This window comes from Perognathus longimembris, chromosome 23, assembly GCF_023159225.1.
Source record: "Perognathus longimembris pacificus isolate PPM17 chromosome 23, ASM2315922v1, whole genome shotgun sequence".
In the NCBI taxonomy this organism is placed as follows: domain Eukaryota; kingdom Metazoa; phylum Chordata; class Mammalia; order Rodentia; family Heteromyidae; genus Perognathus; species Perognathus longimembris.
The window spans coordinates 36116320-36139822 of record NC_063183.1 but is presented as its reverse complement, the minus strand read 5'-3'; the positions used below and the strand labels follow the sequence as shown (position 1 = coordinate 36139822).

At 47.2% G+C, this 23503-nt stretch overlaps 1 protein-coding gene across 1 annotated transcript in view; it reads right to left on the bottom strand.

The window, feature by feature from the left end:
- Positions 1-23503, bottom strand: part of Ryr3 (ryanodine receptor 3) — a 369516-nt gene that overhangs the window by 119492 nt on the left and 226521 nt on the right. Inside the window, 5 exon segments of the mRNA XM_048333185.1 lie at positions 9066-9206; positions 9954-10056; positions 19261-19461; positions 21128-21923; positions 22926-23152. Of these exon segments, the coding sequence (XP_048189142.1) occupies positions 9066-9206; positions 9954-10056; positions 19261-19461; positions 21128-21923; positions 22926-23152 (1468 nt within the window).

Sequence of the window (23503 nt, the reverse complement as noted above, 5' to 3'; positions counted from 1 at the left end):
ATTCCACAAGGGAAATCTATCAACATGCCGTATAACCCAATAGATTTTTAATGTAATAAAGTACAAAAATATCTTCCATATGGTTTCAGATTCCATGTCAGTGAACTTTTGAGGCTCTACTACTTAGTTTTGATACAGTATCAGAAAAGAAAAGCCACAACTTCATGGAGGGGCTAAAAAGTACTCCTCACTTTTCAATACTGTATCAATTGTAAGGCCAACTTTATTCTTATTTTTTCTCTTTTTTTTCTTTTGCCAGTCCTGGGGCTTGGACTCAGGGCCTGAGCACTGTCCCTGGCTTGTCGTTGCTCAAGGCTAGGGCCACTTCTGGCTTTTTCTGTTCATGTGGTGCTGAAGAATCGAACCCAGGGCTTCATGTGTGCGAGTCGAGCACTTTACCACCAGGCCATATTCCTAGCCCTTTATTTCTATTCTTTAACCAAATATAAGAACCCAGTTGCCCTTCAGACACCAAAGATATTTAGCAAAACTGAAAATAATGCCACTCTTCACTATTTTTTCAAATAGTAATTTTCTATGAAAGCTATTATTTATGTAACAGGTAATGGGTTTTCAGAAATTACTAAGTCAATTAGTAGGTAGATATTAAATGTCTTATTTTTAACTCAGTAAGCATTGATAGATAAAATAAAAATAAACCTGAGCTTTAAAGTTCTCTCTTTTTTAGGATAGCAATTTAAAAATTTAAAGTCAAAATTAAACGTAAAAAGCTTCCTTCAATTACACAATGTTCACAGAGTTCTGTACTACCTGTTTGGGCCTAAATAGTACTATAAAAGGTTCTAGAAGTATAAAAGGTTCTTAAGACCCAAAGCTTTGAGAGGGGCTGATAGATGGGGAGCAGGGGACCCCAGGCCATGACAGGAGGCCATGATAGTACCTCTACCCCCTGGGTACTAGGAACCCAGTTCCTCACACTGAACACTCTAATCAAGGCATAGAAAGCTGCAGCTTAGGAAGGTTTCTGAGTTTCTAGATGGGAGGAGGATTAAAGATGAGTATAAGAAAACGAAGTACCTCACATGGAGAAATAAAGTGAAAATGAAAGAATTACTATTGTGAAAGACTGAATCTCGGCTCTCAAGGACTCTGGTCATGAGTCATTTGCACCAAAGTGCTTCCTGCTGCTCCGAAGGGCACTGAACACTTTGCCTTCCTCTTCCCTTCATTTGGGCTTAGGGTCGGTGTTCTTTAGAGCAAAGAAGACCCAGTAGGTGTTAGACACGGCTAAGGGGCCTTGTTGGCCTGCTCAGTGGGCATTGTGGGGCCCGGGAGGGTGGGTGGGCGGGCCCCAGGGAGAGAGGGAGGCAAGTAATTCTTTGTCCTGCACGTTAGCTGGCCTTTCAGGACACTTTGGTATCGTGAGTACTGGAAAGCAGGGTTGTGAGTTGCAGAGCTTTGTCCTGGAGTCAGTGTACACCTGCTCCACACATTTCTGCCTGTCCTTGACTGAGCAGCCTGGCTCAGTCACCTCTCCTTTAGCTTTTTAATCAAATGGCATTTCCTAGTTATTTGCTATGTGTCCAAGGTTGAGTACTCTGGATGAAACTATTTCAAGGCACAGTAGACTCGCTGAGGAAGGTGAATAATACATAAGAGGTATTTAATGAAAAGTAAAGTGTAGAATGATGGTAGATTGTGTGGCCTAAGACCCACAGGAGTTAAGATAATTTATAAGAAGGTTAACTTCTATGGTGATATACTCATTCAAATGAAATTATGGAAGAGAAGCAATGGCATGCTTTATTTCTTCCACAGGCTCATTTACCTGCAGTGTTCTATATTTCTAGAACAGGCCCCACCGTGTGGAGACCACAAAGCTGGGAAGAAAAGCTGAACTTCAAGTGCACAGGGACCTTAAGTCGTCTGTGAGATCGTATGATTATCTTTCAAATACAACTTGTCTTCAAGAGAGGATTCTCACATGCAGCTCTTGTATTGAGTATTTGTATTTTTTCCTTACATCAGTGGAGAATGCTGATATAAATTTTAATAAGATTTTCAAATATTCTCTGGGTATACTTGAACCCCTTTTATAACCAAAGAGAGACACTCCATAAAGAACAGGTGCAAATGAGTAATGATCCCATTTCTGTTGCTTCCCTAAGCTTTTCTTTAGAAATTGTGCCCTTATAATCCATACAAAACACATCAGTGTCCGCAAGAATCAAGTCTTGAAGCAGGAGAGGAGAAAAGGCAGCGTTTGTAGTCTGCCATCGGGGCCAGCCCGTCTTCCTCATTCACCGAAGATTTCCCAGCAGAACCGTGGAACCCTGGCATTCTTGTCCACTGACGGAGCGGAGCTTGAGAGGGCCAGGCTAGTGTACCAGCTCGTTCATGTTGGGGGGTCTCTGGTTTAAAAAGTCAAGTCAGTCTGCACACAGGATGCTTAGGGAAGCTGGTAGCGCACATGTGGGCCCCGCAAGAAACACAAATGACCTCATTTAGGAGGTTACTGTTAACTCCCTAACTCACGCCATTTTCACAATTACTGACACTACGTATAGTCACACCGAGGCAACTGAATCGACCATATGATCTACGAGCCACATTGAAAACGAATGGAAGTATTTCTAAGGCATTTTATTGCTTAGGAAGATTTGATGCCTGAGAGATACTTTTAAGAGAGCCACTCGTCTGTTTGGACTAGTCCAATACCATTCCCTCAGGAGGACCCTGGGGTCTTCCCATCACAGCTAACCTTCACACCCATCCGTTTGGAGGCCCATGTACGACTTCTAGTTCAGTTATGTACTTCCTTCTGCTAGTCATTTTATAACTTGCTTCTCTGGCATCAGAAGCCCAGTCTGGCCACGTGTGACCCTTACAGGAAAACTGTTTGCAGCCATCTACCACGGCTGCTGTAACTCATGGTTAAAGCTACCAGTGTTCCAACGGCAATAGGAAGGAAGGAGGGATCATTTAGTTTCATTTTCAGGTTGTAGGATTCTAGAAAGCCTTTGCTTTTCTCCTCTAAATTTAGATTGCAAGCCAAGTGGTCCTCACCCAGTGAAGTTCATGTTTCTTATCAAAGGTAGCTGGTAGCCCCTGGCAAAGCAAATCCCGGCAGCCTAAAGATTCCACCTCTGTAATATTTTATATTTCTGTGAGTGCTCTTAAATCTGGGTCAGTCTGAAAGAAAAAGTCTCCCACTTACACTGAGAACAGAAGGCAGACAAAACTGTACCGTACTTAGGCTAAAGTTAGAAAACAATCCATAATGCTTATGTTACAAGAGATAGATTATGTGCATCTAAATCATGTACACTTAAAATTCTAGGTCATTAAAAGGCGAGCCTGCAGTGTGGTGTAATGCTCCCAAAACACAAACAGGTGGCATTTCTAAGTGACCTCTGCTTTTTTCTTCCCTTAAGTAGGCTGAGTAATGACCCCAAACGTGTGCATATCCCGATTTCTGTGTTACTCCACATGGCAAAGGGGACCCTGAAGATGCGGCTGAGAATCCTGCGAGAAGGGCTGCTGCAGATTACCTGTGGCTCTCCGAATCGCAAGGAGCACGGTGGGAGTGGGGGAAGGATGTGTGATAGCACAGGCAGAGGTCAGCGTGGTGCCAGGCAAGAAGGGGCTGCCAGGAACCGAAGGCTTCTTGAGTCTTCTAGAAGCCAGCAAAGGCAGGAACGGGCCTGAAGGGTGCAGAAGGCATGCACCCCTGCCCCACTCGTTTTGGACTTGTGACCTCCAGAACTCGTGACAATTTGTGGCAATTTGCAACAGCAGCAATTAGGAAATTCATCTACTCCAACTTGGAGAAGTCCTGAGTGGGGACATTTGACTCTTAGGGGGTAAAGAAGAAAATTCTGACAGGGCTGCTGACATAATTGGAGGTCTGTCTCCATCTGGCTCAGACCTTAGGCTGAGCCAGAACCAAAATTAAGCAGACAAAGCATCTACTGTGGACTGGCTGTGGACTTCTACACAGGAGTCCCGTAGAGTCTCCAGGTCCTTACACAGCCACTACTCTTCCTCTGGACATCAACAGCTATCTCTAACTGCATCTCAACATCGGAGGCTGCAGAGGTGCACAGTGAATAACACTGACTACGCACTCAGAAACCACCCACCCTTTCTTCCTTCTTAAGAGCATCCTGATTGTGTTCAAAGTTCTGCTTCACCTAGGGTCCATGTTCCTCAGCGACAAAACTCCATTTCCAAGGTGGGTTGTGTTGACTTCAATCAACCAGCACCTTCTGTTTTCCAGGTCACCACAGCCATGCATAGGCCTGTGATTAAGTTTCCCAATCAAAGGCTCCTTGCTTGGAATACCAGAGCAGGAGAAACAGTCTTGCTTTCCCCTTAGGCACTGAAAGGGATTGTCATGAGACCCATAACTTCCCTTCCCATCTTACTGCCAACATGCAGGCAAAGCTAGAGGTAGAACAGCTGTGGAGAGAGGGGGAGAAGGAGGGAAAGGAGAGGAAAGGAGAGGAGAAGAGAGGAAGAGGAGGAGGAGGAAAGGGAGAGAGAGGGAGGGGGAGAGGGGGGAGATGGGGAGAGAGGGGAGGGACAGAAGGAAGGAGAGGGGCAAAGGGAAGGGGAGGGAGAGAGGGAGGAGTATGACCAAGCAAGGAGAGCCACTGGATTAACCCATCCCATCCCTAAATCTATAGGAACGAGTCAATGCGGTCCCTTACTAGTTATGCTTTGTGCGTTCTCCTCAGAAGTGGAAGTGTATTCAAACTTCCAGGTAGTAGAACACTAAACTGAGCACTGTTTTACTGAGTTTTTATGTTCTTAGGAATTTATTTATAGGAACCTGAAACATACAGAAGTTAAGGAAGTGGCTACGCATCACATTTCACACTGGCAGAGCTAGGATTCGGAACTATGCTGCAGGAATCTAATCTCTTGTACTGTATCATTTTAGAGATGCTTGCCATCATAAAGGTCACAAAATAGTTACTTCCATTAATGCTTTGAATTTATATCATGCATTTTGTGTAGACACTCTCTTAACAAATTCTGAGAGTCAGAAAAAAAATCCTGAAAACCATAAAGGTTTAGTTCCTTTTATTTTGCAACACTCAGCTAGTCAGATTATTCGCCTTCCAGAGCCTCAATTTATTTACCAATAAAATAAAATTACCCTATAACGTTTCCCTTGAAGAAAATTAAAATAAGTGTGGTGTAGCAACAAGAGCACTAGGAAGGATATCCGTTTCTGTAAGCTTCTACAAGGTCAAGTTGTGGCTTAATATCCTAACCCCGAACTCCAATTTATTAAAGCAATAAGCCCGCGGCTTCCCTGGGTTTAGTGGACCGGTGTGGAGAGCGCGGCCACCGCCACATCTTAATACCTCGTCTCAGCATTATGCCGCTGGCTCTGAGCCCTGAGACGGGAAGAAGCGAATGCTGAGAATGCAGGGGCTCCCGACTGAGGGGGTGAGTGGCCATTATCGCTGCATCAGTGCACGCCCCTAATCAGCGGAGAAGAGCTGGGGCCCCTGGATGGCCTGGGGGAGGGCTGGCGGGATGGCTGGTGGGGGAAGGAGGTGTCTGGCTTCAGGGGTCGCACACCGCTGTCCGTGACTCGCTCCTGACAGCCGGGAAGAGTGACTGGGGAAGGCCTCCATCCTCTGCGCTCGAGCCCCAGGGCCTCCCCTCAGGCCAAGCTCACCTACCACGTGTCGGCAGGGAAGGGCAGGGGGAAAGTTCAACCTACTGATATTTGGAGAGTTCGTTAGGCTAATTTCTCTATTTCCCAGTGCCCTTCTGGGTCTGGCTCTGGAGTAGGAACCACTCTGTCTCTTTCCTCAAGGGGCCATTGGGAATGTCACAGGGGCTCTGAAATGAAAGAAAAGCCTGAGGACAAGCTGGACCCTGCTCTCGGGTGGCAGGGGGGAGAAGGGCTCTGCTGAGTGTGTTCCTAGGCCACAGCAAGCAGACCAGCTCTGGGCCCCACGGGCAGCTGAGCAGAGCCCACTCCAGATTCACTTTCTGGACATGACCCCTCCTTTCCTCCTACACAGGCTCCCCTCGCCGCAGACCGGAGCCTGTGTTCAAACCCATGCTGGAATCCACACTGCTCGCTTCAGGGTCAGTAGCTGAGGTGTTCGAGCAGCCTCCTTGTGGTACACACCGTCAGGCTGCACCAAACTGGGATTCCACCCTCACGCTGTCAGGCTGCACGGAACTGGGATTCGACCCTCACGCTGTCAGGCTGCACGGAACTGGGATTCCACCCTCACTCCGTCAGGCTGCATGGAACTGGGATTCGACCCTCACTGTCAGGCTGCACCAAACTGGGATTCCACCCTCACTCCGTCAGGCTGCATGGAACTGGGATTCGACCCTCACGCTGTCAGGCTGCACGGAACTAACATCCCACCCCCTCGCCATCCTGCAAGAATGGGAGAGAAAGCATTTCCTCAATGATGATGACCCTTCGTAGCCTAATTCTGTGTGGGCAGAGAAACACCTGGATTTGATGAACAAGGTTCTCGTGAGCAAGTGGACTGCGGAGGCTCGTGGGGGCGAGCTGCACAGAGGCAGAGGCTGGGATGGAAGCCCCCCGCTTTGAGCAGCGGGTGGACTCCAGGAAGCGGGCCCAGGGCCTACTGGTAGGTTTTCAGGGCAGGCTGCAGGAGCGGGTGCTTCATCCCAGGACTAGTTCCCAAGCTAGCTGGACACTCACTCACCCTCGGCCATGAGCAAAACTCGACTCCCAGGTTCACGGCCAGATCCTGCCAGTCCGGCGGCCTAGCTCCCTGGGGTCTCATCCATCGCGATGAGATAATTAGCCTGTTGTTTGGGAAATCAGTCAACGAGCCTCATAATCACTGTCTCCAAATATCGAGGAGATTAATGACTGGTGATGATGGTGGGGAAAAGAGCAGACAGGCGGAGGATGTTTGCTCATGTGTTAGGAGAAAGACCTTCAAAAGGAAGATGGAGCCACGGCGGACTCTGGGTCCCGAGACCTCAGTATTTACTCTCTTGGCAAAATAATCAGCGGCTTTCAGTCTCGCTTCTATGTCTATCTAATCAGCACGGAGAAAAACAGGCATCCCTGAATGGTGTCTGGCAAGACCATGGGCGATAGATATAAAAATGGTTCAAATCTTAGCCCATTTCTGACTTGCTACATTAACTTGTCCAAATAATCTTGCTTCTCTCAGGTTGGGTTATCTTGACCTGGAGGTGATGGCGCTTTGTGGTTTGTTGTGAGGATGGAATGTGAGTGTCTCGCAGAGCACCTGGCATACCGGAGGTCTCGACAGTGGTGAGAGTTCCTATCTTCTGAGCACCAAACTCTAAGCACAGTCTGCCAAAAGGCAGGGCCCAGCATTCCTGAAACGGACTGCACAGTACGTGCTACATGTCCATTACTGCAATACACCTGACGGAAGCCAGATTCACAGCTGTGGTCTCTATTTTGCCATCCTGGAACCGGGCACATGGCTGAACACGTTGGCATCGCCACGGTCTCACCCCGACGCTAGGACTAATGATGCCTACTGCCCGCCAGGTGGCATTGTCAATGGAAATGAGGTGCGCACGGAAAATCTTTGTGCGACCACTACGGAACTAAGTGGAAATAAGGCTTGATTTCTGCTGCTCAGGTCTCCATGTCTGTAAATGAAAATGGCCACACCTCAGACTCCATGAAGGTTCTCTTAATTAACATCTGCCTCTTTCTTACATCTCCAACTGCTTGTCAAGATAGTCAACCTTGCCTCTGCCAAGAATCCACTTTTTGTTGCTGCTGTCTGTATTATTCATTTTCTATTGCTATCATGGCAAGTTACCATACATTTGGGAACTTGAAACAATGCTAGTTTATTTTCTTATAGTTCTGTAAACCAGAAGTCTGACCCATGTCTGCACCCAAGTCAAGACGTGGCAAAGTCCACTCCTTTCAGAAGGCTCTAGGAGACAATCCTTTCCTCCCCTGTCCTTCCTCCTTTCTAAAGACAGCTAGCTCACTTTCCCTGGCTCGTAGCCACTCTTCCATAGCCTCTTGTGCCTTGCCTTCCCTTCTCTTCCTCTGTTCCCTCCCTCCCTTCTTTCGGGAACAGATGCTCCGATCTCCTAAACCCTGCCCTTCCACAGTAACTGATGGATCGACCAAGAATGCCAGTGACAAAACTCCCACACATTTCCCCAGTGCTTCAAAGCTCCCACTGACAAATAGAGAGGATGCACTCCCTTCAGAGACAGTCTGACAAAGATAAAAGGTCAATGTAATAGATAGTAAGATGTATGAGCCTCCAAAGTGATATTCTCGGATGAACCTATCCTGTTCTGACAGTCTACTGCTCTAGTCTGCAATTTGAAAGTGTGTTCCAAGATGATTAAGAACATGGGGCAAGATAAAAGCTACATTAAACTTGGGAAATTGGGAAATTCCTTCTTTCTAAAAATGATACATTTGCTGAGTCTAGCAAGGAGAAGATCGATTATATATAATATTCAGACAGTCTTACTCTTGAAACGCTAATGGTTTAGTCAACTTCCCTGTAGGAAAAAAATAAGATCTTGTTTCAACTTGGGTCAAAATGGTAGGCATTATCCATAAGGTAAGGATTACAGAAATAAAGTTGGGCAGGTCTCTGTATTGAAAAATAGAAAGTAAAAGTCCTGTAGTGTGCTAGCTAGGCTACTAGTACGAGAACTCAAAACCGAAAGTACCTATGTTTTACAAGCCCCCTTTTATTATCATTTTATTTCTTCAGCAGGTAAATTTTCTGTATTAACAAACCCTAAACAAAAGTGATAGAAAATGACAATAGGTAAAAGAAGGCAACGAGGGAGAAATGCAGGATTTCCAGGTAGACAGACGCCAAGCCATTGAAACCGTAGGGTTCAGAAGACTGAAGGTCAGTTCCTTCAACCGGAGGAGAGACGACAGTCATCATACATAACATAGTCAGCAGCAGGGAGAAGGCAAGGCCCACACAGCTGCTGTGACGCTCTGGCCCATCCACCCCCCCCCCCCGCCGCCCAGTGCACGTTGGAGAGCCAGGCGCCTCCAGCAAGCCTTAAAGATGAGCTGGGAGAGGGGTGTGGGAAGGCTCATGACTTACCAGGGCATTGCTCCTCCTGCTCCTCTGCCAGCTGCATCTTCTCAGGCTTGGGTGGACCTTTGATTTTGTACACCAAGGCACGAAGTCTTCCTGGCCAGGAGGTGTCCTCCTCTTCCTCCTCCTCTTCCTCTAAGGGAACACCTAGCAAGCCGCAGAACAGAGGGAAGACCTGGATACCACACGAAACCCCAAGCAGAAGAAAGAACATACGAATGCAGCTCCCTATCCTTCTGAAGCATCACGAAGAGATGGCATTATGCCTTCTGGAAAGGTTTGTAAAAAGAGATTTTCTGTGTCTCAGACACATTTATCTTAGGGCTTTAACTTTTCCTAACATACTTGAAAAGAGTCAAGAAACACTTTTTCCCCCCAAAGAGACATTAAAAAATTTGACACAGTAGAGCCTTGGATAATGGTTAGAAGAAATCCACAATTTCACCACCTTAACAGAGCACTTTTAGAGCACTATATTCCAGTACAAGAAGCACTTTAACATTCATTATTTCACATGAAGTTTGGCTCTTTCTCATACATTACTCCAGCCGCTCATGGACCAGCACTGCAATGCTGAGACACTTAAGACCAGCACAAAATGTATTCAGTGGGACTGCTGGCTTGGAATCCCATGTCGTACATCCTGGCTGCTCTGGGAGCACAGTCTCAGTTGTAAGACAGCTGGGCCAGGTGTATGTAAGAATCAGTCATCGTCCTTCTCTCTATGGAGACCCGTGTTCAGTCACTTACAACCTGCCAGGGCCACTTCCTGTGATAGCATCTTTGACCCAGGCAGTTTGGACTCTTCTTGAACAACTGGTTCCCCTGGCTGTCTAGGAAGGGAAGCAGCGCAGGGGCCCCTTGGCTCTGGCCTGTCCTCCACCCACAACTCACCGCAGTGAAGGAGCAAGTCCTCGTGGAAGTCATACAGCTCCTCGCGGATGTCCTCTGGGCAGGGACAATTCTCGCCCAGTTGGAAGTTGAGAAGCATGTTAATCTGGGAGGGTGGAAAAGAAACGACTCTTTAGTTCTCCATGTCAGTGAGGAGATTCAGATCTTTCTTAGACATTTAACAGGATCCTTCTTTGTTTTAAAGTAAAATATATAAGTTTATTATAGGGAAAAATAGACTTTAAGTCCTCCTGAGAATAAATGGATTAAAAAAAAATTTTTTTTTATCATGAAAGAGACTTTTAAAATTGTGGTGTAATTTTATAACTTAAAAGGCAATCATTTCCAGCAGGGAACTTCTGACTCATGCCTGTAACCTTAGATACTCAGAAGGCTGAGTTTCCAGCCCAAGCAAGAAAGACTATGAGACTCTTATCTCCAATTAACTACAAAAAACCCCCCCCAAAAAAGCCAGAAATGGAGTTGCTAGCCTTGAGCACAAAAGCTCAGGGACAGTGGACAGGCCTTGAATTCAAGGCCAGGACCAGCAAACACACAGAAGGGTAATCTTTCTTAAGTATATAAGTACATTCTCATTTTCGTGCAATCATTTCTACTGTCCATCTAGAAATCCTTCCTTACTTTTAACTGGATCTCTACATCCATTAAATAATGGACTCCTATTTCCCCATCCCAGCCCTCTGTAATCACTATTCATAGCCACTATTTTCTTTGCAAATTTTGCTTAGTTTTTTTTTTTTTTTGTGGGAAGGGTAAAAGTGGCTGGTATATAACAGTAGCTTTCAGTTTTTTTCCTTCTGATTTTAAGAGTAATTTACCAACCGCACAAAATTAAGAAAATATCTAAAGAAGAAGATTTACTGTGACCCTATCATACAAAGGTAACTACTGTGGCCACCCAATACCCTCCAGACTCTGTTCACACAGGCCGTGTGTCCATCCAATACCCTCTAGACTCTGTTCACACAGGCCACATTTCCATCCAATACCCTCTAGACTCTGTCCACACAGGCTGCGTGTCCATCCAATACCCTCTAGACTCTGTCCACACAGGCTGCGTGTCCATCCAATACCCTGCAGACTGTGTCCACACAGGCCACGTATCCATCCAATACCCTCTAGACTCTGTCCACACAGGCCACGTATCCATCCAATACCCTGCAGACTCTGTGTCCACACAGGCTGCGTGTCCATCCAATACCCTGCAGACTGTGTCCACACAGGCCACGTATCCATCCAATACCCTGCAGACTCTGTGTCCACACAGGCTGCGTGTCCATCCAATACCCTCTAGACTCTGTTCACACAGGCCACGTATCCATCCAATACCCTCTAGACTCTGTTCACACAGGCCACATTTCCATCCAATACCCTCTAGACTCTGTTCACACAGGCCACATTTCCATCCAATACCCTGCAGACTCTGTCCACACAGGCCGCGTGTCCATCCAATACCCTGCAGACTCTGTTCACACAGGCTGCATGACCATCCAGTACCCTCTGTGTCTACACAGGCTGTGATCATACTCTAGACATCTTTCTGAAAATCTTCATTTTCCACTTGATTTGTCTTGAACATTTTCTTAATTTGATTTTTTTTTCCTGCTACCAGGCAGGGCTTGAACTTGGGACTTCATGCTATTCACTTGGCTGGCTTGCTTGGCTGGTGCTCTATTACTTGTCACTTGTCCAGCCCCTAGTATTGTACTGGCTAGTTGGAAATAGAGTCCCTTAGATTTTTCTGCCTGGGCTGCCATCTTCCAGTTCTTAGCCTCTTAGAGCCAGGCTGAGAGATATAAGCCACCAACACCCTGCTTTTTAATGGATATATTGATTTAATTCTGCAAATGGGTAAAAATATGTACCACATATATTTAGGGTATTTTTTAAAATGTCCTCATAAAGCTGCTTTGCAATTCCTGTTGTACATCTTTTTTGGTGGTAGAATTAGAACTTGGGGCTTTGTCTTTACTGGGCAAGTGTTGTCCCTAGAGGCATGGCCTCAGTCCTTTCTATGTGAGTTATTTTTACTAATGCAGATAAAACACAAGATCAGGTCTCATGTCTTTCTGTCTACACTGCCTCACATTGTGACCATTCCACCTTTATCTTCTGAGTAGCTGGAATAACAGACATGGGCACCATATCAATCTATCATTTCTTTTTCCTTTTTCATCAGTATGAAAACTTGAACTCGGGGCCTTGTGATCTTTCTCAGCTTTCTGGCTCATAGGTGGCATGCTACTACCACTTGATCCAAGCTTCCAGCCTGATATTTTGCTGGTTAATTATAGTTGGTATTGCACAAACTTTTCTATCTGGGCTGGCTTTGAACTTCAATTTTCTAAAACTCAGTCTTCCAAGCATCTAGGATTACAGGTGTGAGCTACCGGCACCCAGCTTATGCATAGCTCATCTGTTGAGATGGGGGTTTCACAAACTCTTTTTTTCTTTTTTGGCAAGGGCTGGCTTCCCATCCGGAGTCTTCTAGCTCTACTTTCCAAGTAGCTAGGTGAGCCACTGTGCCTGGTCCCTTTGGATATACATTTTGTTCACACGCCTGATCATTATCCTAGGATAAACTCCTAGAAGCAAAATGAGTGGAGCAACAGGCTGGTATTTTAAAATGGATTTTTATATAAATTGCCAAATTGCTCTCCAGAATACTCACTACAATTTGCATCAGCACCAAATTTATACATGTGTGTATTACTCTGCCATCTCCATTACAGTAATGAGAGTCAACACATTTTCAAACATTTTCCAATTTAATGGGTGAAAAATGTCATATCCCTACTGCTTTAATCTAAATTTAATTGTTGAGGCTGAACTTTGTTTTTCTACACATAAAGACCAATTTGATTTCACATTTTACAAATCTTCTGTTTATGTTCTTCCTTTATTTTCTTTGTGCCAGGTAATTATCCTTTTAAAAATGACTTGGGGCGCGGCTGCGTGTGTCCGCCGGCCGCTATGGCTCCTTCAGGACCGGGGTGAAGGCAGCGTCTGATCTCGGAGGCTTCCAGAGGAGGAGCGCTGACCGCAAGGCGAAGCCAGAGCGGCCGGAGGGGCAGAGCCGGCGGCCGCGGATGGGCGGGGAGAGCGTCCTCCGCCCCTCGCGGGTCCGGGGCCGCAGAGCTGCCGGAGTCTCCCTTCTCATTGCTTCCTTGCCCTCCCTTGGCTTCATCTCCTTTGGAGTCTACACAGTCTCTAGGAAGGACAGTCCAGGAAGGATCCTACAGAAAGGATCCCACAGGGAGGACCCCACGGGAAGGACAGCAAAGGCAATGGCTGCTAGGCCTCGGCCCGTGGGAACTCAGACTGGGAGACAAGACTTGAAACAAGAGAATCAACTCCAAATCCCAACATTCCTGAAGATTTATCACATAGGACTATAATGGAAAGGGAACAAGTATGGAATTCAACCTGGGAACCTGATAGTTGGTTAGAAAGGGAGCAGGACAGACATCTGGGCCAAGTTGCACTTATACATAAGGAAACCTATACTGAGAGAAGCATGTTCAGAGATAATGAATTTGAAAGATGTTCCAATCAGGGCTCGATCCTTGATACTCCTCAAAGTATTCCTATATTGAAAAGGCCCCATAATTGGAATTCACATGGAAGAGATGTGAAACAAAATTCTGACTTAAAACTCATGAAATCTCAGAGAACGTTTGTAGGAAAGAAAATCTATGAATGTAATGAGTGTAGGAAAACCTTCACCCAGAGCTCATCCTTACTTAAGCACCAGAGGATTCACACAGGGGAGAAACCCTTTAAGTGTAATGTATGTGGCAAGCACTTCATTGAACGCTCCTCCCTCACTGTACATCAAAGAATCCATACTGGAGAGAAACCCTACAAGTGTAATGAATGTGGGAAGTCCTTCAGTCAGAGCATGAATCTCACTGTTCATCCAAGAACTCACACTGGAGAGAAGCCCTATCAGTGCAAAGATTGTAGAAAAGCTTTCCACAAAAATTCATCCCTTATTCAACATGAAAGAATTCATACAGGAGAGAAACCATACAAATGCAACGAATGTGGGAAAGCTTTTACACAAAGCATGAACCTAACTGTGCACCAGAGAACACACCCAGGAGAAAAACCCTATGGATGTAATGAATGTGGAAAAGCCTTCAGCCAGAGCATGCATCTTATTGTTCATCAGAGGAGTCATACTGGAGAAAAACCCTAGGAGTGCAGTGAATGTGGAAAAGCCTTTAGCAAGAGCTCAACTTTAACTCTACATCAGCGGAATCACACTGGAGAAAAACCCTACCAGTGCAACAAGTGTGGGAAATCTTTTAGCCAAAGTACGTACCTTATAGAACACCAGAGACTTCACTCTGGAGTGAAACCTTGGGAATGTAATCAGTACGGCAAAGCTTTCAGCAAGAATTCTTCTCTTACTCAACACCGAAGAATGCATACTGGAGAAAAACCTTATGAGTGTACGGTATGTGGGAAACATTTCACTGGACGATCATCCCTTACTGTCCATCAGGTTATTCACACTGGAGAGAAACCTTACGAATGCACCGAATGCGGAAAGGCCTTCAGTCAGAGTGCATACCTTATTGAGCATCAAAGAATTCATACCGGAGAAAAGCCCTACGAATGCAATCGGTGTGGGAAAGCCTTCATTAAGAACTCATCCCTCATGGTACACCAGAGGACTCATACAGGAGAGAAACCCTATCAGTGTCATGAATGTGGGAAAGCCTTCAGTCGGAGCACAAACCTTACAAGGCATCAGAGGACTCATATGTGAGGAAAGTTTTCATTGGCCTCTTGATGCTAATGAACTCTTCATTAATAATCAATGATGTCATGTCCATGTAGACACCTAAGAAATGTAACAATGATGGGAATCTTTTGGTTGAAATGCAATATGCCATGTAGATAATACAAACCATAGCATAGGAGCCCTTATGAAAATGGAGATCACCTTTATTCAGAAAGTAAAACTTATTTTATTTGAGAAGGTTTGAATAGCTAATATATAAACAATGAAGATTTATGATGAAGATAAGTTCTATAGTGTCACACTGCAGATTCTCCTTTGGAAATAGAGAGTTCACACAGGAGAGGAAATATGACAGCTCGTGGCTGAGAGCCACACCTGGTATGTAGTCCTGATCTGCAACAAACCTGTACAAGTTACCACTTTTCACCAGGTTACAGTTTCCTTATCGGGTAAATGAGATAATTTAGATTTACCACATCTTCAAAAATCTCTATTAGCTAAAATTTTACAAACCACACTGGGAAGCTATGGGTATTTTACTATGTTATATGTATTGTCTTGATGCCTCTCTTCCACACTCTGGTTTCTGGATGTTCTGTCATATTTCTTTACCTCTACTAATTCCTGTTTACCACTCTGTGTCCTTCCTCCTCTTTCTTCATTACTTTCTCCCCTAAAATATAGTCTGGTTTCTACCAGGTGATAGAGTAATTGTATAAATCTTAATGAAATAGCATGCTGTTTTGAATTCTTAATTGATGGTCATTAAGCTTTTGTTAAGCTATTTAGAAGACAATGTAATTTAAATATAGTATTTAAGTACATGAGTCAAATAAATATTTATCTTCGTGTCAAAAAAAAATGACTTGGCAAGTGTTTTGCAGACTTCTAGGTTTTAACTCTGTAATATAAACTCCAGATTTCTTCATAGATTTTAGTGAGCTTTATATATTGTTCACAGGGTCTGTTTCTGACACGTAGGTTTTACATTCTCCAATCAATGTATCATTCTTTTCCTTAATGGTTTTGTCTGAGACATGCACTCTATAACTAAGTCATACCCCCAGCCCAAGATTAGTACTTTAAAAATTAACACACACAATAATATGGAATTCTACTTGAAACATTAAAAAGTTTGTGAAATCTTGGGCTGGGGATATAGCCTAGTGGCAAGAGTGCCTGCCTCGGATACACGAGGCCCTAGGTTCGATTCCCCAGCACCACATATACAGAAAACGGCCAGAAGCGGCGCTGTGGCTCAAGTGGCAGAGTGCTAGCCTTGAGTGGGAAGAAGCCAGGGACAGTGCTCAGGCCCCGAGTCCAAGGCCCAGGACTGGCCAAAAAAAAAAAAAAGTTTGTGAAATCTTAATGTTGTATTTCATTAGCTGAGGTGAAAAGCCCGAGCGGCCCCTCTCATAGCCACTGCACCTCCGGAGAGCAGCGCACACAGACCATGCTTGTAAATCTCACAACCACTGAGGTGAGGTGAAGACATGCAAGGCCCTCACGCGTTCTGCTGCCTCTGTGAACCACGGAAAACCCTGCTGTCAGAGATCAGTAAAAATTCAGCTGCTATCTTGTGTCTCAGCCAGGTTCCTGAACTTTGGGACATGCCCACAATCTCCAGTCAGGGAACATCTGGGAACCTCTGGAGCAGCTGCAAAAACACCTAGAGAAAGTCTTGTGCATATGACTGCCTCGGTCATGGTAACCTAGCACCAAGTAAAGGGGGTCTGTCCTCCATCTGCCAAGGATTTTGTAGGCTGGAAAGCTGTACACCCTGTTTTTAAACCATGAGCTTTACTTAAGATTATGTGCTTGTCCTAAAATAATATCCATTAAACAGGTTGGAAGAGTCATCTTTATGGTTTTTGGGGGATATTAAACTATAGTAGTTACATCAACAATATGTACTGGTAAGTTCCTTATCAAATAAATATAAGATCTGGTTTCAGAACAAGAAGAAAAAAAATGAATTTCTTTACTGAAAGAAAGTGTTCCTTTGCTGGAACACGAAGAAAGCAGAGGGCTATCGAATTGCAGGCTGTAAAATGGAAAGCGAAGCTGGACGTGAAGTTGTGCAACTATAATCCTGGCTACACGAGAGGCGGTGTCAGGAGGATCACAGCCCGTAGTTGGCCTGTAGAAAAGTGTGAGATTCTACCTGGAAAATCAACCTAAAAGCAAAAAGGCTTGGGTATGTTGGTTATGTGGCGTAAGTGGTAGAGTGCTTGCCTAGCAACCACAAGGTCTGAGTACTAACCCCAGTACTGGCAAAAAAAAAAAAGAAAGAAAGCTAGACTAAAGACAAAGTGGTATTTTCAGCTGCAGGTCATGCCCTTTAACAAAGGCCTTTTAGAAGTAAAGGCTGTCACTAACCTCAGTTTGACTTTCTTTTGCACTAAAGTTATAATCCTCAATGATTTTTTTTCATCATTCTGAATACCCTGGCTACTGGGATTAAACTTCTTACTTTCTCTTCAAAGCTTCTAATTCCATGTGTGTTATTTTCCTAGTTGTTCAGAGTTGCTAACCTCTGAAACTGAGCTACACCTCCCAGGTCCTTTAGTTCCTAGTCCCTAATGCAGGGACTCATATGGGCAGATATCTTCCAGAGCTAGGCTCTCTGGGAGGAGAGGCGGGTGGACAGCTGAGGTTCATAGCAGTTAGTGACTTCTTTCATTTTTATTTTATTATTTGGATTTTTAAAATAACATGAATTACTTGTAGCAGGGGTTTCATCTTGATATGTCCAGATATTCATAGATGCAATGTACTCTCGTCAGACTCACCCTTCCCACCACGCTCTCTGCTCATCCCTCTGTTTACTTGCACCACTGTTGCATTTTTGTACGTGCTCATAAAGTGTTTTGGCCACACTCACCTACCTTCACCTTCTCCTTTTGCCCTGTCGTTCATTTTCTAAGTGTATTTTAATTGTTCACAGGGATTTCATCGTGGGAAACTGAATTATCATAGGCACAAAATTGAAATTAGATCATGATCTCTAGCCTGTTGTGAGCCCTGAAACTTTGAAATTATTACAGCAAAGAATAAGGCCAGCACTGAAACATGCCCACACCCGAGGTGGCTTTCTGAAGAGAGCTCCTCCTTTCATTTGATCCCTATACCAGCAGCATTAGTATCACCTAAAAACTTGCGAAAAATGCAAAATTCTGAGCCTTACCCTAGACAGCTGAGTTGAGGCCTGTGGGAGGGGACCAGATAGTTTTATTATGTTCTCCAGGAACTGCTGGTGTAATTAGCATTAGGGTAAAACCTAAATTACATTCTTATGCAATAGTTTCTAATAGTTTCTCAGAGGATTGTTTAGAACACTGGGAAGGAGGTGATAAAGAAGGCCTGAGCCCAGAACAGGAAAAAGAAAGGTGGACATCAAAGCTGCCTCCCTCCCGCCCCGCCCCCCCCCCCAAACCAGAGCCTGAAGCCAACGCCACCATTGTAATCAGTATGTTATTCACAGATAAAGTACAGAAAGGCACAGGAACATTCCCATGCATTGCCAGTCTAAAAAGCAGCCTCTGCATTTGCGAAGCCTTCACGAGCAGTTCTTGGGGGAATGGGAAGCCCTTTAAACACCCGCGCTTGGTCCAGCAGGGCCATGACCAGTCCCAACAGACCTCAAGAGCCTTCTCAGTGTGCATCCAGCAGAAGGGTGATAAGCTTTTTTATTTGGCATCATTCAAGTGACGCTTGTAAGATCCAAGATATGTGGTCCCTTCTTAAGCCAATAAAAACATCTTTGTTCTAGACAACAGTTTAGACAACTGGAGTTGTAGTGGCACCATTAATATAAAGTAGTGTTAACGATACTGACTGCAATCCATGGCTAGGCTGCTTATTAAATATATTAAGATTCGAAGATCTCTTTTCCTTTGAAGCTTTAAGAGCAGTGGCTAACTGGCCTGCAGGGACAAGGAGAGCTGCTCAGTAGCAGGGATCAATGGAAACCATCACTGTACAAGACTGTCCCTCCCCCCCCCCCCCTTGATAATTTTCTCACCAGGGCAAGGCTAGGCACAAGTGGGGACAGCAAAGAACTAATTCGGCACCTGGGATGCCAGACAGTTCATTTAATGAGCTCAGTGCTCCAGCTTCAGCGGGTGGGGAAGCTCTGTGAGTTGAGCCACTGGGTAATGAGCAAGACTGTTCTAGCTCTCATGGGCCAGGATATAACTCTGACCAAACTCGGGGCATCTCTGATAGAAGGCAGCAACTTCTGGAAAGGCTGTCAGTAATCTTGAGAAGCAGATCCTAGCTGAAGTGACAGTTGAATCCCAACGGTAGCCTGTCCTTCAACTCATTAGTAAAGGAATCCTGGCCATACGCAGAGTTTGGAAACTGCACACAGAATAACTGGGCGCTATTCTTCGTATGTCACTGGTAGGACAAGGCCTGCCTCTGGACACTGAGGTCAGTATTTTAATTCTCCCCAGCACGGAGGCTGCCTGAGACACCCCAAAGGTGCCCTCATGTGTGGGGGTTCACGTTCTTCCTTGAGAACTGGGCTCTCACCTGCTCCTGAGGGGGCGAGCGGAACTCCTTGGTCTTCCGGGCGGTTAGGGCTGCAGACATGTTGAGCGCCTGCATGAGCTCATTGTAGCGGAATTTCTGATTTGCCTGCAGCTTGGAGACATAAACGTCACCAAACGCCACAATGGCTTCCACCCGGTGCTGCAGCTCACAGTCACAGAGATAGCTGAGGAGCTCGCACATCTGTAACAGAGTAGATAGGCAGGCGCTCTGTCAGAACCGCGCTTTAGGTACCCGGCAAAGACGGTGGCCAGCACTCCCACGTTACAGATGACAGCACTGACACTTAGACCACTCAAGTAACGGAGAAGCAATTACTTGAATCCAAGTCTACCAGAATTCAGGGACCAGCTGTCCAAGTATTAGGCTAGGGAGGGGACCAAGAGGAAAACGAGCTCATTAAAGACAGCATTTGTAAGGAAGCTCGGTACAAAACACCTGTGTGCAATGACTCCTTCCCGCACCTCCAGTCCCAGAGGGCAGAAGTGGAGATGCTGGCTCCCTGCCCCGTATTTTGCTGTCATTCCCTGCCCTGTTCTCATCACCATCTGTGTCCTGGCGGAGTTGTAGTATCGTATCACCCTGTAAAAGAAGGCTGAACGACGAAGGGAGTTGGGGGAAATCGTAACGGTTCAGCAGGGTTCAGCAGTCAGATTGCTCTCCAACTGCAGTCTCCCTCGCTGAACCGCCGCAGGGACCTGCCCCGGGGAATTCATGCGGGTGACCAGGCTGTCCTGCACTCCGCACAGGGCGAGACGGTTACTCTATCAGGGGTGCGGTCCGTTGCTGACGGAGATGTCCATGCTGCAGAGGACTGCACGCTCCACTGGGGGTTACCTTAAAACCCCCCGACTGGCAGTCACAGGTGCTCCATCCCAGATGTCACACATGCGAAAGGCAGGACGCCACGTGCCAGGGAATCTCTACTCACGTCAAGGTCAAGGGCCTGGCCCTACTTCAGAATGGCACATTTGCATGTTTTAATAACAAGCTGATTTTGTACATAAAGTGTTACATTTCTCCTCATAACCCAATGTTCTGATTAACTGACCACCTATAAACCCCATCACATTAGACAGCAGAATGCAAATTACTCGACTAGAACATATTTTGTAACAGAAAGCTTCATGTTATTTTATGAAAACATTTTGTTATATTTTGTCATAAATAGGACAGTGGATCAATAATAAAGCTAAGATTCTGCTTGTTTTCTGACTGGGCAAGTTCTTTAACCAGTAAATGGCAAGACACAGGGACGGAGGTGGAGGAATGGCTGACGGGTCTCACAGGCCTGGGGCAGACTGTCCTACGCTATTCCTCTCTGTTTTCTTGGTATCCCCAAGGTAGCAGTCACGGCGGTGCCGGGTGAGGTGGGGCTGGAGGGACTTTAAGGCACGGTGGCAGTTAGGTTAATGCCAGGTAACAGAGCACCTCAGCTCAGCGGCTGAGCCAGGCGCCGGGCCCCGCAGGGGACGGGGGTGCTGGCTCACAGGCCTTGGGGTTACCCCGCAGCCGAAGTTCCCCGACCATCTGGACATCTACCTCTCAGTGAGCTCCTGGGTCCTGCCGTTGACGAGGAAGGGCAAACCCTTCACTGGGAAGCACTCTCCTGAAGCCCTTCTCAACATTTCAAAGTGTCCCACCTACTGACAGGAGAGCATTCTGACCTGGCTTGGGGAGACATAGGGGCGCACTCCATGTCAGCTTGAGAACCTCCTGTGAGCTCTTTACCATCTCTGCTGTATCTTCAGCGACGGGACCAGCGGCACCACAGTCCTTCCCTGCTAGCGTGCTTCCCTTTCCCTCCCTCCCGGCCCTTTCCCCGTGCACAGCTTTGCCACCCAGTCACCTGCAGCTTGACGGACTCAGGCAGGCGGGTCTGCAGCAGGCCTTTGACGGGAGCCTCCTTGCTGGCCTTTTCCCCGGCCTCCACTGCCTTCTCTTCCACCTGCATCACTTCCTCCTTTTCTGTTCCCTCTTCTGTCTCCCCACCTCGCTCCCCAAACACAGAAGGGTCAATCAGGAGGAGGATTCGGCAAACATCATCGTCATCGAACACCCCCATGACCAGCAGGGTTCCAACGAGCTTCAGCACAGGCACGAACTGGAACTCCACAGAGCCCCCCACGGGGTCTCGGATGTGGGCCCCGCTGCCGTGAACGGCCTCCGTCAGCATACTCAGTGCCTTTGTCTTGAGGATCTCCAGGGGGATCTCGGGGCTCTGCCTCTGCTGGTCCTCGCCGGTGGCCACGAAGCACGGCGTAGAGAACCGGAAGTCCGGCTTGAGGCACGTCCGCAGCCCCACCCCGGGCAGCCCGTGCCTCTTGGAGTGGTCGGGGTAAAGGTGGATGTTCCTAGTGGCGCCGGTGATGGGAATGATGTATTCGTGCTTCATCGTTAGCTTTCTCTCCTTCGCGTGGGCCAAGTGGATGCTGATGAGCAGGTCGTAGAACCCGGCGCGGAGCAGGCCCGGGAGGTACTTGCTGTCAATGGCGTAGAAGAGCTGGGACAGGTCCACGTGGCTGCACAGCGCGTAGGCCACCCGGCTGTTCCCCAGGGCGCACACGGCGCTGTACAGCCTCAGCGTGTGGAAGTGGAACTGCATCAGGTCTTCCTGCTCGCAGAGCTCCAGGATGTCCACGCACCTGGGGAGCACACGGCATCAGACAGCTCCCCGGGCCCCGGGACCTCAAGGAGCTCAGTGCGGGACGCAGGGGCGGGGCGGGGAGAGTCTCCCCTCTCCTCTCAGTACCCGCTCTAACTGCAGCTCACCGTTGCTCACCCAAAGCTCTCCAAAGGACAGAAAAACTTGAGATACTGGCTGACACAAGAGGAAAGTTTCCCTGATTAGAGAAAACTATAAAACCCTCAAACTGAAAACGATTTAGATGTAAGACAAGGTCATAAATATTGACTTTGTTATCAATCATTGGCAGCACTGGGATTGGAACTCGGGGCTTTGCACTTGCTGGCAGGCGATGGATCTCCCGTTCTTTGAAAAGTCTCACTTTTTGCCAGGGCTGGCGTGGGTCACAATCCTACTTAGACTTCCTGACTATCAGCTGGAATGACAGGCATGGACGATCGTTCCTGTGCCTGTTCGCTAGGGTCTCATGGATTTTCAGCCTCCCAGTCTCAGCCTCTGGAGCGGCTGGGGTTATGGGCACGAGTCACCTTCCCTGGACTACCTGTTCTCTCTGTGGTAGGTTCCCGACACACCGTACCTCAGGGGGCGTGGCTCTGTTAGTCCACCACTTTACCATAAACCAGAGCACTCTTTCAACTGAAAACACACACGTTTGCACCTTGGTCCAGCCTGAGGATGGTGAGCACGATCCAGCTCCCATCTTTCCCGACCCCAGAGGCCCGCGGGCCTCCGCTATGCGTGTGCCGGTCCCGGTGGGCGGGGGGGCCCCGCCTCCCTTTAGCTCATCAGTGCTCTTGCTCCTCCTGCATCTGGGGACCCTTGAGCTTGGCTCGTGTGACTGGCCTCTGCGTTTTCTGCTCATTCCGACCTTCTCCTGTCCTGTTGCTGCCCACCCGCCGCGGGCCTACTCGAGAGTGCCCAACAGGAGGCTCCCCGGCTCCCCTTGGGGCCGCGTGGCCCCAGCCCCACTGCCGCCCCGGCCTGGGGCCCGCTCCAGTACCTGTTCTCCTCGGGAATGTGCAGTGCCATCATCTGCAGGGGCTCCAGGCACTGCACCGCCCAGCCGTGCCGCTCGCTCACCCGCTCCGTCTCTACCTTCAGGAAACTGTTGGGCATGCGACTCCAGAGCACGGGCTGGATGGTCTGCACGTCCAGCCGAGGTGGGCACTGCGGGACCGGGTTCTTCTCCTCACTCTTAAATATAGCCGCCGACAAGGGCATTGCATTCTGGGCGGGGTGGAAAAGCGTCAGAGAAAAGACACAGGCGACGTGGAGATTTTCAGTCGCCGGACTATCATGTCGTTCCTGATACCCAAGAGGGTCAGTGCGAGCTAGAGACCTAGGTTCTAAAACCCCCGGGGGGCCTTTCAGCATTGATTAGAACCTTGCACAATGAGGTGTATGGGGATGGCTTCACTGGTTTGGTTGTTGTCTGCTTTTGCCGTGCTGGGGACAGAAACCAGGGCCTTGTGCGTGCTAGGTAAGTGCTCCACCACAGAGCCAAGTCCCCAGCTCTTAAAGATTTCAGTAACCCAGTGAGCGCTGAGCAGGGGAAGATGAGAGTGCAGGTTGTCACGC